A 17632-nucleotide genomic window follows, 5' to 3' on the forward strand; every position below is an offset into this window, starting at 1 on the left:
TTGCTACATATTATGTCCAGATTACATTGGAAGAAGAGATGCTTATTTGATACAGGAGCAGAACAACAAAATAAATAAATATGGCGTGTGTCAAGGACGGTGATGTGGCAAGCGTGATGTGTTCATTTAATCGCATCAATGGCGTGCCAACCTGTGCTGACCCCCCCCAACAACAAGCTGACACAATGGGTGATCATTCTTACTTACTCCTGTAGTTCCTTCAGTATAATCCGTACTCTACTCTTGTTTGTTATTTTCTTGCTACAGTCCTTTCTGTTGTGTTCCTTGGTTGTTTGCTCTCACGTCCCTGCTGTCTGCCCTTTTTCTTTTTTGTTCTCAATTTGTTTTTTTGGATCAATCTTTGTTCTTGTTTGATTATATATGTGTTGATTCTTTAAATGCATTACCAGGGTTGGATTTGGATTGTGGAAAATACTATCCAAATTATGCAACGCAAGCAGTGAAACAAGGAAAAGTCACCGAAACTGACATCGATGTGTCTTTGAAGAACATTTTTGTTGTTCTAATGAGACATGGGTGGTTTGATGGTAGCCCTGGGGGATACTCAGGGCTTGGAAAGAAAGATATATGTTCACCCCAGCATCTCGATCTCTTGGCCGAGGCTGCAAGGCAGAGCATCGTCTTGCTCAAGAATGATAAGAACACTTTGCCATTGAACCCTGGTTCTGGAAAACCTAAGTATGCCGTTATTGGACCCCATGCACAGGCCACTGTAGCAATGTTGAGCAACTATGCACGTAAGTTAATGAGTTTTTAATTTCCTTTCCTGGGTTGGTCTGAAATTTGAGATTGCTATTGCAACTTTATGTGCATGAAAGAGAAACAAGAAAAGAAAGATGGATTAAAACTAGGGTTACATGATTGCATATTAGGTTGTGCCTCGTAAGTTTGAGTTTGAAGATGAAGTTTGAGTAGAACTCTGATTATTATCCTTTACGTTGTGCGTGTGTCCGTGTTGCTAATGAAAGAATTATTGATCTCTTCATCCTCCAGTTAATTCTGGAGTGGCATGCCGTTTTTCGAAACCAAGTGATGCGATAGCACAGTATGGACAAGTAATTTATGCAGCTGGATTCAATGGTGTGAACTGCATAGATGGTGATCAAATCGGACAGGCAATACAGGCATCAAAGCAAGCTGAAGCGACCTTCATCTTTGTAGGACTCGACCTCTCAAAGGAAGCTGAGGGCTTGGATCGAGAGGATCTCAACTTGCGTGGCTTTCAAAGAAAACTCATTGACCAAGTCACTGAAGCTGCCACCAAACCGGTCATTGTCATCATTTTTGCTGCTGGTTGCATCGATATCTCGTTTATGAAGGATAATCCCAAGGTTCAATCCATCATTTGGGCTGGTTATCCCGGGTTTTTATTCTCCATCGGGGGAGATGATCTGGATAAAAACTGATGCTTTTTGGCTTCTCATTTGGGCTGGTTATCCCGGGTTACCCTAATCTGGATCTATTTACCCCAAAAAAAAAAAAAAAAAACCAAGTCCTTCCTGAATTTTTAGAAAAATTAGTTTTCCAGCAAATTCCCATCGCATGCAATTAAGGATGTCTCCAACCAATAGGGGTTGGTCCGTGGTAGCGTTTGGTTCCGCGTTTGTTCTTGGATAGGTGGGGGGGTGGGAAAATTTTTGAAAAATGTGTAAATTTCTTCTTTTCCTTTAAATCCTAAATGGTGAGTGTTTGGTTCTTGGGGTGGGAGTGGAACGGTTCCTTGAATCGACCTTGTCTCTTGTGGCGTTCCTTTCCCACCCCATGCTATTTTAAACCCCACATATTTGGTGGGATTTTGTGGGAAAGTTGGGAAGTAAAGTAGACCCACCGTCACTTTTCCCACCCTTTCCTTTCCTTTCTCCCTCACCCCACTCATGTGGGCCCACTGTTTTTTTCCCACCCCTTTTTCCCACCCCACCTTGCAAACCGCGCCTGCGGTTTCGATCTTCTGGATGCAAAAATCCTGGGCTCCCCCCCCCCGGGTGTGGCGCCCCCGGTTTATCCGGGGTGGCACCGTGTCCCCAGAGGAGAGTTTATTCTCCAGCCTAAGGAGCTTTTTGTCTATTTTCAAAACTAAAAGTGTAGTTATGTTCTCATTTCATTGCCTTTCAACCCTTCCCTTGATTCAGTGGAGAAATTGGATAAAAAATTTACCCTAAAAAAAGGCCCAATTCCCTTCTCTCTTCATTCTTCAAATCTCAGTTCTCTTCTCTCTTCTTTTTGCCCTTGCGGTGTTGGTGATGCCTCTTTGATTTTAAAGAAGATGGAGCCCAAGCAATGGAAGACCACAGTGTGTTGAATTCGAATAACACAATTATTTTTTACGTTTCAAAGACTGTTCCTAATGTTGTTTTAAACAAATTTTCACAAAGGAATATAAATCTTGCTTACGCCTGGCACTCCCATTTTCTGTTTTTTCCTCCCATTGTCTTCTAACTTCTGTTTTCATGATTTTCCCTGTTCATTTTTTGCTGAGTAAAGAGTTGCAGTACAGAATCTTTGAGAATCAGTAATAGTGTTCTTTTTCCCCTTGGATGCAGCAATGGAAGAAGGCAACCTCGACGTGGCTCTGCATCTATCCCTTTTCTCTTTCTTAATGAGATTAAGAAGAAGCATTTCTTGTTTTGTTGCATAGATCGAATGGAAGTCGTTATTGCCAAGCCGTAGCTCTGTTTCAGAAAAGAGAGGTCACCCTAAGAAGGTGCAGCTCCATTTCAGGTGACCCGATGAATCCGCCATGGTGGAAAGTTCACTTGGTCAGTTACTCAACGTCGAGTCGTCTAGGAAGGCTCTGGTGGCAGGTTGTGCTAGTCTCATGTTCAATCTGGTATTTTAGGGCAGATAGAAGATTAGATCCATTTCAACCTTCGTTTAGAGAGGTTTTAATCTTAACCATCCAATTTGAATTTTTCAGGTGTCATTCTCTCATGCTGCACTGTTATGCACAGCAGACAGAATTTTTTTTTCCTGAATTTTCTGCACTCTACTAACAAATTTTAGAAAAGATGGCAGCAGGACAGTAGTCCATCAATCTGCTCAACGCTTGTATTTGCTTCTCCAGGAAAGTGAATGATTAGTTTCCGCTTGAATTCTAATCCCTGTAGTTATTCAGCTTCATGGCAACACAGATGACTTACAGAACTAGAGAAAGAATGAAGATTTCACCTAAACATCTTACAAGCAATATCCATTCTTGGCAATAAGTAGATGGTTTTCTGGCGAGATATCAGATGGTACATACTTGGTAAGCTTCGTTGCAAGACCCTGTTCCTTGATCCACATCATCCGGCCCATGTCAATGATCTCCTTGCACATCATACCCAACACTGCCCTGTCCATCACCTCCATATTTTTTACAATCTCTTCAACTCCCTGAGCACCAACGGAACAATATTTCTCCACACTGATACATGGCATGCAAAATACACTGATCAAAAAACCATCATTACATATAGATCATGAGAGTAAAATCTATCAGGTAAATTCCATGCTATCAATGTCCTAAGTTTTCTTATAATCACCCCTGAATCTATAATGAATATAAACACATATGTAAAGGGAAAAGCATTATTACATGGAAAGTTGGGGTAATCCATGGTTGAATAAATTAGAAAGATCTAAGCCATGATCTGCATCTACAGCCCAGCTCGTAAACCAAGTGATTGCATGGAAATCATCCTTTCCAATCCCCAGATTTAGAAAATATCTTTTGTCTGCAGGACAGCCAAAGCAGTCAAATTTCTCAAATCATACCAACATAACATTAGTGGACTGACCAGCCAAACAACCTTGCAAATAAACCCCAAACTAAAGTAAAAAAAAAAAAAAAAAAAAAAAAGATAAACATCATATGGAACAATAATTATAAGTTCGGTAAGTAAAAGGATCAAGAGACTACTTATGTAGTGCTTCCACTGACAACAATGATGACAACATGTTGCAATTGCAAGGCCTCTTAGATAACGGCTACCACTTGAATCTGTAGCTTTATCTTCTTGACTTTCCTCAGGAAGGCAACACCTTAGAGTCAAATCTGCAGCCATACTCGAGATGCTGAAAATTAGCAATAGTCCTAATGTCCTCAGTCATAAAGTTCATTTTCACATCAAGTTAATACTATAGTAGCATAAGCACCTGTTGCAGGCCCACAGAGATGTTTCCCAATTGCCACGTAAGAAACTCCTCTCAGAGACTCAACAGCATCCAAGTTCAAATCCTCTACTGCAAAGATCGATGTTGGAGAGTGAAATAAAACTTTTATTGCATGAATTAAGTAAAATAAACTTGCATCATAACAACATTTCCACAGAACTATCTTAAAAAATGGAGCTGTCATACCAAAATTTCTGTGGGTTTACTACAAAACAAGAATAAGAAGAAGATCAAAGGAATGTGAGAGCACAGAGGAGTCTTTCACTCAAGACATGCAATCTACTTTGGCATGCAGAAGTCATGGGACAAATTCTTTTTGGAAGCTATAATTGAACCAAGAACTCAAATAGACAATAACAGAGGTAGGCAATCCTGGTCATAGTATACGGCTTATCACATAGTAGATTATACCACAGCAGCAAAAAAGTATGGGCTGTACCAAAAGTAAAAAGATACATAATTTGAGGCCATACTTTGAATCTACATCGGTACCTTTTTGGAAACTCAAGGATAAAACTCCAATTTGCCTTCTCTTCAAATTCAGTAATGTTCCAGCATAAGTGAAAACCTAAACCTTCACAGTTAGACTCCCTTACACTCACCTGACATAACCCTACCGTCAAATCTTAGGTCTTACCAAAGTAACCCTAGTTTTGACCTTTAAAAAAAAAAGGGGAAAAAAAACCCTCTTATTTGACCTACTCAAGCTTGCAATTTATCCCAAATCCTAGATTTTGACAGATCCTTGACTAATTAGATGCTTGATGTTTGCACAAACAAACCAGCAACGCATGGATGCTTCAATCTAGTTAGCTTGTGTCAAGCTTCTAGATGTAGCAGTAATTTCTATGACATTAACAGATGGGTGCTCAAACCTAGTCTGGTTGCATCTGCAAAACCTTAAAACATGGTTTTGACGTCTATGACATGTAGTACTGACAGGGTGCCTGCACCTGGTGCAGTTTCATCTGCGAAGCATCTAAACATGGCTGATATCTATTACACATATTAAGATTTGAACATACTTGTGTAGTAGAGAACCAACTTAGGCATGAATATTATATAAGCTTTTCAACCATGTTACAGTATTATTATAGCTTTACAGCTTTGAGATATACATAAAACAAAGCTCCACAGATAATCATTATATGATCAATGTCATACAAAAGATCCAAACCAGAATTTTGAATGGCTTACTGTCAATTCTCAAACGCTCTAGATTCAAGCTCTCTGTTTGTCGTAGACTTCGGTCAGCCTAGAAGTTGCATTAGTAGATCAGAAACGAAAAACCAAATTTTACATTAATCTAAGTTCTGGTAATCACAAATAAGTGCTTCATACTTTGTCTACTGCCTGACTATGTTTCTCTCATCAAAGAGGAGTCCAAACTTTCCCAAATAGTAATTTGGTGCTAATACTACATCACTTATCAGTGGCATTATTACAATTGTGAAACACTAACCTTGAGCTTGTAAGCCTTCCGTTCAACTAAAACCACCTTATTGATTCCATAACAGTCAGCAAGCATTTGTGTTAGGTAACCTCTCCCTGCCCCAAACTCAACGACTGCAGGGACCTTGTCCCTAGCCGACTCATTGGAGCACAAAGGTTCTGCAATGTCTGGACAAACTATGTTCCCAACATGATTTTCCAATATTCCAAAGTCTGCCAAGTTCCCAACAATCGACGCTTGTTGCAGAACATGCTTCTCTTGGAACGGCAACTTCCTGTAAATGGGTAATCATTTAACCATAAAATGCTTCCAAAATCATAAGAATGAAGGAAATTCACGTACCGATCTATTCCTTTGTTAATCCAAATACCACAAACTTCGGGTATTTTATACAACTCGAGAATCTCCGAAGTGATAGAAGCATGAATGGATTCTATCTTTCTCAACAGTTGGGAGAATTCTGAAACCGTCATGTTATACACTGCATTCCTCTTCATGTTTGAGGTAGTGTCATCAGAGGGCTCAGACATCTCTTTATTTGGAAACACGGCTTCTTCTGAATTGACTTTCACATCATCAACGTCTAAATCTCTCCCCGCATTGATGCCCTTTTTGTAGAAAGGTTGTTGTTTCAAGGACTGGAGTTGTTTGAGATACGGGCATCTTCGAAGATGTGAACCTAGATTTTCTTGCAGAACACAACTTAAGCAGATGAAATTGGGAGTAAAAGTTAATAATCACAGGAAACATAAGAAACTCGGAAAAAAAAAAGAAAGGAGGGTCTCTTAAGATCGAAGAACCAAAAGACAACTTACTGAGACGGGTCTAGTGGACATGTAACCCTCTGTTCTTCAGGCCTAGGGTTGTGGTTTCCACAGAATCTACACAGTTTGATCCAAAAGTGAGAAAATTTAAAAGAAAAAAACAAACATTACGCATTGAGGAAAATGAATTTGAATTGAAAAAAAAAAATGATACATAACAGTGAGGGAATTACATGGAATCGCCAAGAGATTTGTTTGAACAAAACCGATTCTTCTTCGGTAACCAGAATTTGCAACGTACCTTCTCCATTATCAATGACGGCTTACCGGAAACCTACACTGATGAGCAGGCTTGCTTCCTTCTCAGTCTCACAGAGACGCCCTATAATTACGAGTTACGACCGAACTGACTCTAGCGTTCATGAGAACGATCCAACCGATTCCATTCCAAATCAGCAAGGACCGACTCGGTGTTTTAATGCTATAAACCCTTAATGGTACTTTAGACTTTTTTATTTCTACCCGAAAATTAAAAAACTTTAAGAGTTTTTTTTTATTCTTATTACATAAGCGGGGATAATAAACCTGAATGCTAAACTACTAAACTTACTGGTTGTCTGCCATTAGGATCTCCACAATTTCTAAAGGGGGATTCGGATAGAAAAGCGATGGATTCTCCAACGTTATTGGCATCTTAGCCATTCCATCAGCAGCGATGTTTGAACTTCTATAAATGTAGTTGAATCTTATGGTTCTAGAAGGTCCAACGGCTTGTTTAATTTCTTCCACTACCCTAGACAAATTCCCATACATGCACTGACTTGTACTTAAAATATCAATCGCCTGTTGAGAGTCAAATTCCACATCAAGGGGTAGTAGATCCATCGAGATAGATAACAAATTCCTGTAGCTATAGCTTCAATTTTCGCTTCCACGACATTACAATCAGCTATGCGCTGCATGAACCCTCCCAAATAAACTCCAGCTGAGTCTCGAATTAGGCCTCCCACTTGATTGTAACCTCTTCCAATTGCGAAAGCATCAACATTACATTTAAAACGACCCCTCTCTAGTCGTGACCAAACTAAAGAGTGACTTGTTGCCTGTGGCCTTATCGCCACTACCTCATGTGATTTCTATGACCTGAGAATAGAAATCTTTAATTAGTTCTGCTCCATTTCCAGCTTTGATAAAATGGTCCTCATGATTTTCCTTATTTTGCCATCCCCATTGGAAGTATACTGTGCATGCAAATATTGAATCCCAATCTTTTTTCCAGTGAGCTGCAATGCCTCATAAATTAAGATTATTATCCCATCCAGGTGATTAAGATACTGAGATTTTGATAAAAAAATGTTGCTAAAATCTGATATACAGTGTGTTTGATTTGATCCACCTCGGTAGCCACATGAGGGGGAATTTTTTTGAAATTGAAACTAGTTTATTGTAAAATAGAAGTGAAGTAACTCTTCCTTTTGAGAACCAAACAAACAAGGGGTAAAAGCTTGTTGAGTACTCATTTTCTTTAAAGAGCAAAGTGACTTTTGAAAGGGATTTTCAAATGTACCTTTTGGGAATGTTCTATTAAAAAAAATAAGCCATTAAAAACGTTCGAGAGTTCTTGGAGAAGAAAGAAAAAGTGTAGAAAAATGGAATAAGTAGAACAAAATCAGATCAATTGATGGAGTTACCAACAACGATGAAGAAGTCATTGAGCAGATCTATGTCGGTTGAAGCAAGTGATCAAGTAGTAGTAGGAGATCAAAATAGTGGTGGTAGTCACTCCAGGAAGCCGAGTTTTGGGAAGAGATTCTCAACGATATCACTGAGGAACAATAGTGGTGGTAGCAGAAACAACCACCACCACCACAAGCAGCAGCACTTGAGGAAGACGAGGAGTGCATAGCTGAAGGTAGAGTTGCCCAACAAGGTGAGCAGTGGCACCGCTCTCAGTAGGGCGTCAAGTGCTAGCTTGGGCTTCTCCTTCTCCTTCACGAGATTCACACTCCCCCACCTGAAGATGACTTTCCCGATTTCAAATCTTTCGATAATGAGAACTCGATACCCTGAGCATCACAAAGCTTACCTAGCAAACCTCCAATCTAGCCGGTGCGGCCATAGATCAAAAACTTAAATGGCTTATTGCCTTCAGATTCATTTGAAGAAACACCCATTAGAGAGCGAAGATAAGAGAAGAGAAGAGTAGAGAAGAGTGGAAAAGAAGTACAAGAACAGAGGAGGAGAAAAGACAGAGTGAAAATAAGTAGCCTCTCTCTCTCTCTCTCTCTCTCTCTCTCTCTCTCTCTCTCTCTCTCTCTCTCTCTCTCTCTCTCTCTCTCTAGAGAGCGAAGATAAGAGAAGAGAAGAGTAGAGAAGAGTGGAAAGAAGTACAAGAACAGAGGAGGAGAAAAGACAAAGTGAAAATAACCGTAAGCCTCTCTCTCTCTCTCTCTCTCTCTCTCTCTCTCTCTCTCTCTCTCTCTCTCTCTCTCTCTCTCTCTCTCTCTCTCTCTCTCTCTCTCTCTCTCTCTCTCTCTCTCTCTCTCTCTCTCTCTCTCTCTCTCTCTCTCTCTCTCTCTCTCTCTCTCTCTCTCTCTCTCTCTCTCTCTCTCTCTCTCTCTCTCTCTCTCTCTCTCTCTCTCTCTCTCTCTCTCTCTCTCTCTCTCTCTCTCTCGATAATTGTCGATCAAAATATTGCTTGATATATCGGCCTGTGTCGCTGTGTCGGTGGTAACTCCAAGCAAGGTTCCCTTGTTCCTGGCCCACCCCACAACACGACAACAATATGTGAAGCATGAGCCATACTCAACATAATTGTATAATGAATTGTAAACTTTAGTACATCTCTTTACTAATTGTGTTAGTGTATTTGTGTTCTCTTTGCATATTTACATTAGTTTATATGAATTTTCAAACTTCCTTTGCCCCATATAGCCGGACATGTGCCAATTATAAACTTTAGGTTAGGTGATGTTTTAGGTCAAAATAACACTCCCAATGTGTTTATTGGCCTCAAATTAGGTTACACGTCAAATTTTAGGTCAAAATGACCTGAAATACCCTCCGAAACAGGGGTTCATCGAACCCCTACCAAAAGTCCGCGCTTCGCGAATGCCCATGCGCCGTGTTCTGGGGGCCCGCCCATGGGTCCTCGAACTTTGACTCCAGGCACCGACACGATGACACAGGTCGACATGTCGGACCTTGGTTGTGATATCCTCAAGATTTGATAGAAAGTTTAAAAGTAGTGTTGCTTGTAAACTCATTATTTATTATAGAGTGGAAGATTTGTCCGAGCTAAGTCCCGTGGTTTTTACCTTCACTTTGAAGGGTTTTTCATGTTAAAGATTATGGTGTTCTTTTAGTAGTGTTTGCTTGCTTATTTTCTATTTATTTGTTTCATATTACAAATTATTTATATATTATCTTTTGATTCACATATAGACATAAATGATTTGATTCCCAACACGTGGTATTAGAGCTAAGGTTGTGTGCATTTGTCTAAATCAAATATGGATAAGTTTGAAATGGAATCAATTGGTTGATTTGAAAAACCAAAATGTGGAAGATCTTCTTTATTCAAACAATCTATATTTACCTATTGATGGTGTAGAAAGTAAACCAGAATCCATGTCGAGTGATAACTGGAAGAAATTGAATAGGAAGGCTATGGCATGTATTAGGGAATTTGTTAATAATGTTGTTTCATTACATTTCAGTTAAATCTAGTGCAATCTCACATTGAAAGAAATTTCATGATTTGTATGAAAAGAAAACGACTAGTAAAAAATTTTCTAATTAGGAAGCTTCTGAATTTGAAGTTTAAAGAAAATGGTTCTGTTGCTGAGCATTTAAATGAAATGCAAAGTATTGTTAACCAATTGACAGTAATAAAAAGGTTGCTAAATGATGAGCTGCAGGGTTTGTTACTGCTCAATTCATTACCTAACAGTTGAAAAACTTTGGTTGTCTCATTTAGAAATTTGACATCTAATAGAATTATCGCTATAAAACATTTTACAAACAGTAAGCTAAATGAAGAAGTAAAGAAAAAGTCCTCTAAGTCCTCCAGTTCAAAAACTTCGGCTATAGAAGGAAAGGTGAGAACAAATAATAAAGAAAATCATGGCTAGAGCAAGAGGTTGGTTTATTTTTATTGTAAGAATCCTAAACATATGAAGAGAGAGTGCAAAACAAAAGGAAGGAAAATGTAGTGGCAAAAATAAAGAACAAGAAGAAAACCAGTGCAATTACTACCTCTGAATTTGTACTTGTCTCATTGTGTGGTGATTGTTACGATTATACAAATAGTGATATTTCAAATTGAGTGTTTGACTCGAGAGCATCATTTAATGCTACTTCATATAGTGATTAATTTATCAGATATCAGTAGGGTGACTTTGTTTTGGTAAAGATAGAAAACAATTGTGTGCCAAAAATTATTACAATAAATGATATTAGCATCAAAACAAATTTAAGTTGTCAGATGATTTCTAAGGATGTGAGATATATTTTGGATCTGAAATAATGTGACTTTGTTTTGGTAAAGATAGAAAACAATTGTGCCAAAAATTATTACAATAAATGATATTAGCATCAAAACAAATTTAAGTTGTCAGATGATTTCTAAGGATGTGAGATATATTTTGGATCTGAAATTGAATATTATTTCAGTTGGAAAGCTTGATGATAAAGGGTATAACTCAAACTTATGAGTGGATTGTGAAATTTAATATAACATCTATCTCCAAACCCGTGTGTTTTTTCAAATTATAGTTATTTTTCAATTAAAAACATATTAGTATAATTTTTTAGAAGATAAAAAAACACATCAACCAAAAAAAGTGGGGGCACAAGAAATAGCACAGAGCCTAACAAAGCTGAAAGGCTCAAAGCAAAAGAGGGGGGGGGATTGAGCCAAATACAATCTCATGTTTCCTATTTTCCTCTTTGCTCTTGGAAAAATGAAGCTCCACAACATTATCTTAATCTAAATGACATGGGCAATACTTCAAAAACATGTAAAAAGTCTTTTCATTTTTTTTTATACTTTTCAAATCCAAAATAATGTTTTTTAACCCAATTTATAATTTTTATATTAATTATTCTAATTTTTAAAATTAGAAGAGTTAATTATAGAGTGGAAAGATCAGAAATTAATCCATGATGTTTAATATATATTTATTTTATCATCATACAATACATCTATCATGTTTAAATTTTTCATTATATCATATATTTTAACCAAAATAAAAAGATAGTAAGCCTTGTGGGAAAATTTTCAAAATGTTAATTATACATATTTCACAAAATATTTGAATATATATATATATATATATATATATATATATATATATATATATATATATATATATTAACGAAAGATGAGTTACCTGAAACTTAAGAAAACATCAATTTTTGTATTGATAACATTAACCCAAATGAGATTGAAATTGGTAAGCTTTATATTCAGGTGTGGGTACCATCACATATACCACTGAAAGAGTCGAGCCTTTAACCTCTTCACTAAGAGGTGTCGGTCATTACTGACTACGCAAACCCTGCAAATGCATTGGACAAATAGTGTCTCAAATAATCCAATTACACTCAATACTCATCCAACAATATCCAAATATTTAAAATTGGCAACATTTCTGTTATAGGTATGTAGTAATACTCTCTGAAGTATCCATCGCAAGCCAATTACAGTGTAACAATTACCCATTAACCCAAAAAAGGAATTTAAAATTTTAACCTAAGAAATAATTACAAGGTTATGAAAAATGATGTCAGAACTTAAGAACCCCCGGAGGGGGGGGGACCCAAAAAAACTAAAAAACAAATTCCGGAGGCTTGAAAAAGAAAAGATAATTTAGGTAAAGGCTTCATTAACAACTACGATTTCAACAAGAGGGATGAAAAAACGAAGCATACTCAGGGAAGGTGTTCAAGAAACCTGTTACAAGCTGTGATGGCATTTTTTGTCCTAAAACTTGTATATATTTCTCCATCAATGAAAGGACAGCTCTCTGTGGATCAATCTCGCCCAGCATACCTGCAATCCAACATGATACGGCTGAGAAATCAAGAAACCATCAAACCACAGTTAGAAAACACCACATACTAGTACTAGGCTGCCAACTGGCCAAGTTCTCCTCCCAACCCAATGATCAAAAGCCAAACCAAGCAACAATTTAAAACCAATATCCCAGCCTGAGGTAAGCTTGACAGCTGGACCTGGTTGAATTTGCTGCGCCTGAACGCAGCTTGATGGACCATCACCAAGTAGGTGAGTTGGAACCAGCATCGCTCACCACAGAAAGAGATGTGAGTTTTCCAGTCTTTATTGTGCAGTGTTCAGCCCAAAAAAAAACACTCCATAAGACATACGGGACATTGATATCATGTAATCAAAAGAATGCAGTTGTTGTCATTCAATAATTGTGTCTAGCTGAACCTGAGCCTCTGATAATGCTTACTTATGTCTAGAAGAAAATTTTTCAGAAATTATCTGTTAAAGGGTAATTTTGGAAAGGGGAAAAAAAGGGGTGCTGTTGGGTTTTCTGAGTCCTTTTAGGACTCCTTTTCAAGTGTTTAAATTTGTTATGTAGTCGCATGTTTTCCTATAGATAAATCACAGCTTATTGAAGACTCACATAATGATAGTGAGGCTCCCAAATTCTTTCTTAGTTTCGATTTCTCTTCTCTTCAATCTTCCTTCCTCTATTCTTCTTCTCGATCTCTCTTCGTCTCTGTTTTCTAAACTCACGATATCCAATATCTAAAGTGTTAAATTCACTCATCGTCAAACACCTCAATGAATGTATTACTATATTCATGAGGAGACACAATCCTAAAAATAATTTAAGGATGACATACAAACAAATCTTCTCCATCTATTTAGACATTTTAGTGTAACCATGGTGGGTGAAAATAAGAGGTTTAATCCTATTACTTCAAATGCATATTGAAAAATATGTGATGATATAATGATAAGTCACTTTAAAATTATTTCGAAAGCTCTTGACTTATAATAAATAACTCAGGAGAATAAGAGAAAGTACAACTTCTCATTTCACCATTTGGTGACAATAATATGAACCCTTACTGTAATGAGAGACTATGTCATGAGTTAACAGTTTTATATTTGTGCTTTTCATGCTGAAAAGTTACACACACGTTCCAACCTGCTAACTAAATTGCCATCTGAATGACCACTGAAACATCCAGCTTCAATATCACCCTTCTGAGCATTGTTGGGTTTCCGGTAGAAGTTTTTTCGTGCTGATTAGGGTCACATTCTATATTTTGATTCTACCCTATTTGAATTTCATTCTTTTCTACAGATGGATTTTAGTTAGCAATAAGTAAAAATACCAAACCCTTTATTTTACTATACAAAACCATCTGCATCTATTCATGTACTACTTTTTCTATTCAATTTATCAAATTAAGTTCCACCAATTCATTCCTAGTCCTAGATTGAATCAATGAATCGAATCCTATGTCAAACTGTACAAAAAACATTCTCTAAAATCGTTACAGCTTTCTGCTAATTACGTTGTGTTGCAAAACTTTCTACCTTAGATCATTTCACAGCAATGAAAATTCAATTATGTGTCTAACCAAAAAAAAAAAAAATTTGAAATGTCAGTTAGTTATTTGCATTTTCTCCAACAACTCAGCCTTATCCCAACATGGTAGGTAGCAATATGGATCCTAGCAAAGATCCTCCACCAAAAAAAAAATAAAAAATAGAACATAAGTGAAAAGAAAAGGAGCACAACAACAATTACAGCATAATTTTACACAGTAATTACGGTCAGCTATATAGATCCTTCCCCTCCAATCAGCTCTACCCAATGACATGCTAGAAACAAGATCGATACCATGCATACCCACCTTTATTCAGCCTCACCTGGTTTTTTGTACCTTCTCTGATCATTTAAGAAATGGGGCAGCCGACACCTGTTGAACATTGCCATTTCTGAAGCTCATCATGAATCAGGCTATTCCCTATCAGCTCTAATAAAACCATTCCTTAATTTATCTGTCATGGTTTTGTCACTCATCACTCCATCTTAGCATCCTATCTCCACTACACTGAGCTTATCAATATGATGCCTCTTTAACTGCCCAATATTTCACAGTACAACATAACAGGTCTTATGGCCATCTTGTAAAATTTCCTTTAGGCTTCAAAATGATACAGCAATGATATAACACTCCAGATGCACCCCTTCATTTCATCCATCTAAGTTTACTTCTCAGTGAGACATAATCTTCTATACCACCTTCCTGATTTTAAAATGATCGACCCCTGGGATCTACACCTCATCACCTTGCATGATCTATCCTATGGTTACTAATGTTACATACCATTACTTCATCTTTGTTTTACTTATATTAAGACATTTTATTTCAAGGTTAATTTCCATAAGCTCCAAATTAGCATTGTTTTCAGCTTTTTGTCTCATCCACCAAAACAATGTCAACAGCAAAAAAGCATGCACCAAGGAACATAATCTTGGATGAACTATTGCAAGACAAGTATTGCCCTTCATAGAATTCTCAGAAGAGAAAATTGAATGCTTTATGGTCCCTATCCTTTTGATGAAGAGTTAATTATCAACATTACTCTAATTGCATCCCATTGAGACCATAATTTTTCAAACCACACAGAAGGAGACCGCTTCAACCTAAATAATGTGTGTTTAAGTTTGTGTACCTTCCCTTGAGTTCTGTTGTCCGAAAAACCTGGGGGAATCTCCATAAAGATTTCTACTTCTAATTCTCCATGTAAGCAAGCACTTTTCTTTTACATATAGTTGTTGTAGGTCCTATCCTAGGTTTGTAGCACAAGAGGAGCAATGTTTCTTGATAATCAATTGCAACGGTTTGAGTGAATCCATTTGGCACTAGTTGGGCTTTGTACTGGTCTATTGATCCATCCATATTCCATTTCACCAGAAACACCCATTCACAGCCAACAGCTTTTTCACCTGAGAGTAGAACAAGCAGCACCCATGTTCCATTGTTGTCTATTGCTTTCATTCTTCCAACACTGCTGCCTTTCACTTAGATCTGCATAAGCCTCCAACCACTTTTATGGGATAGACATAGAAGAAAGCAAAGACACAACTACATTAAGAAGGAAAAAAGAGAATCAAAGGAAACAACATGGGATATAGGTTATGTGCCTGTCCTAACACCATTCCAAAGGGCTATTGGTGATTCAGGGGAAGGATTCTTACCAGATGGAGAGGCAGACAGAGATACAAAGTCCGGCTCTGAAGAGGACTCTTGTAGTGGTAAGGGTGTTGTACTGGTTGTGATCTCTTGTGGCCAATTTCGTGGTGTGCAAACATATGTCTTCAAGGAAACTTTAACCGGAGGTGCTGCTGGTATCTGTTAGTGGCTTCTCCCCCTCACTCGTAATTGTTGAAACAATTATCCAAGTTAGAACCACATCTTCACCACACGAGGTGCTCATGAAGAAGTGGCCATCTAAAATAAGGTAGGGACTCATGAAAAATGACGAAACAAATAATTTTCATCATGGTGGAGCAGGGATATCCCTTCTGTGTAAGAGAAAAGCCCAAAAATAGACACCTAAGACTCCATAGATCTAGCTTGCCATGAGGGTGATGATTTTGGACATAGCAAATACAGCCAAATACCTTTGGGGGGGACCACAAAGGTGTTTGAACCCTGAAGAAGAGCTCCTGGCGCTTTAATGTTGAGTATGCAGGAAGGCATACAGTTGATCAGATATGCTCCAGTAAGAGCAGCATCACTCTTGGTTTTTGGCCTTCTCATTCTAATACTCAGATTTCTCAATTTTTGTCAATCATCAACTAAAATGTGCTGTTGTTGTGGAAATTGAAGGCATGTACACAATTTCTATAACTTATACACTGGGATCTTAATCTGAATTTCTAAAATATATTAACTTTTCCTTCGATAGAGCAACCAAACCAACAGAATCATAGCGTTAATGATGAAACTGATCTCTTTTTCATCACTTCACTAGTTTTTCTTTTTTCTGGTGAAAAGAAAGGCCTGCTTTAGTGGGTTAAAGGACTTGGAAGCTCAAACTTTGAATCAGCAAATGCTACTGTCATGGGCTTTCATTGATTCTCCAATAGACGCTAGAAATAGTTCTAATTTGGCTTTAAGAGTTCAAGTAGCGTAGGAGGAAAATGGAACAGCCCTTCATCTTAGCATAACTTTGGTTCTTCTACTTCCTTCCAAGAAGAAAAACAGACTAAGTTCAGGTTTTCCATATCCTTCAAAGAAGATGAGGGAAACTTTAGGGAGGGTTCTATGTTTGCTATGTTTTACGCAGAACGACATATATACCCTTAGTGACTTTAAGGCTGTGTTTTCACCGAATTTGTAGAAAAGAAAAAACATTTCTACATTGAAGCTCAGTGGGGCTCAAAACTGTGCCAAAAGCCTGGTTTCTGCAAAAAGAACACAAAAACAAACCAGAACGCCCATACATGAGTTGGGCTGTTTCTGTTTCAAAAATGGGAAGGAAAAAAAAAAAAGAAAGAAAAAGAGAAACCTAGAAGCATTAATGAACATTACCATACAACACCCAGGCGACCTATGTTAAGCTGAAACTCAAGACAGGTTGGTAACCTCAAGGCCAACCTGTCTACAAAATTTAGGCTCCTTCAATCTGGCAGGTGGCAGAAACTTGAGTCATCCTCAAAAGCATAGCCCATCCTTGGAAATTTTTAGCAATTAATAATTTACACTTTACAAAAATCCATAATATCAGCTGACAATCTGATTCCAATCTAAAACCACACAAGGGTATAAAAATGATTCAATAATAGCCAAGCAGGCCAAGCCAATTCCCAACCTGAGAGAGAACATGAAACTAGTAACTATCAGAGTATTAACTGACTTACCCAATTCAAGCTCTTGATCTTGATCTTCCACATCACCCTCTTCCACAATCATTCCATTTTCGAGGGCAAGAGCTTCCTCAGCATACCGATCTAGAAATTCTTGCTCTGTTTCTTCACGCTCATCTTCAGAATCCTAGTAAAAAGATTTAGAAGAATTGTTCCCTTCTGTTTCAGAAAGCAATATATACACAATGCTGGCAATGATACGTGAATAGACATAACTTGCAACTTTTCGCTGACATTGAAAAATAAAAAGGAATAGATGGTTCAGGATAACAGAAGCAGGAAGGGGATTGCTTAGAAAGTTCTCCAAGTACAGC

The 17632-nt window shown here is 37.7% G+C and overlaps 2 protein-coding genes and 1 pseudogene across 3 annotated transcripts in view; 1 reads left to right on the forward strand and 2 right to left on the reverse strand.

Moving 5' to 3' along the window:
• The first annotated feature begins 80 nt into the window (after positions 1–80).
• Positions 81–1427, forward strand: LOC149019395 (beta-D-xylosidase 1 pseudogene; annotated as a pseudogene).
• Positions 1428–2659: 1232 nt separating this feature from the next.
• Positions 2660–6803, reverse strand: LOC149019396 (methyltransferase). 2 transcript variants are annotated; one of them, XM_089153410.1, is made up of 9 exons: positions 6624–6803; positions 6442–6507; positions 5969–6328; positions 5636–5900; positions 5371–5428; positions 4156–4242; positions 3941–4054; positions 3596–3734; positions 2660–3424 (listed from the first exon to the last, which is right to left on the reverse strand). In XM_089153410.1, the coding sequence occupies exons 1-9, from the start codon at positions 6698–6700 to the stop codon at positions 3196–3198; spliced, it is 1395 nt and encodes a 464-aa protein (XP_089009536.1). In that variant the 5' UTR covers positions 6701–6803; the 3' UTR covers positions 2660–3195. The 2 variants fall into 2 exon arrangements, with proteins under 2 accessions (XP_089009536.1, XP_089009535.1); XM_089153409.1 differs by having other exon boundaries at positions 3920–4054; positions 6624–6801.
• Positions 6804–11805: 5002 nt separating this feature from the next.
• Positions 11806–17632, reverse strand: part of LOC149019397 (ARM repeat superfamily protein) — a 36202-nt gene continuing 30375 nt past the window's right edge. The window contains exons 20-21 of the mRNA XM_089153411.1: positions 17313–17445; positions 11806–12445 (exon numbers count right to left, since the gene is read on the reverse strand). Coding sequence (XP_089009537.1) covers positions 12294–12445; positions 17313–17445 — 285 coding nt within the window. The 3' untranslated portion in view covers positions 11806–12293. The remainder of the gene's footprint in view (positions 12446–17312; positions 17446–17632) is intronic.

This window comes from Hakea prostrata, chromosome 4, assembly GCF_041222555.1.
Source record: "Hakea prostrata isolate BN-2017 chromosome 4, UWA_Hpros_2, whole genome shotgun sequence".
NCBI classification, from domain to species: Eukaryota; Viridiplantae; Streptophyta; class Magnoliopsida; order Proteales; family Proteaceae; genus Hakea; species Hakea prostrata.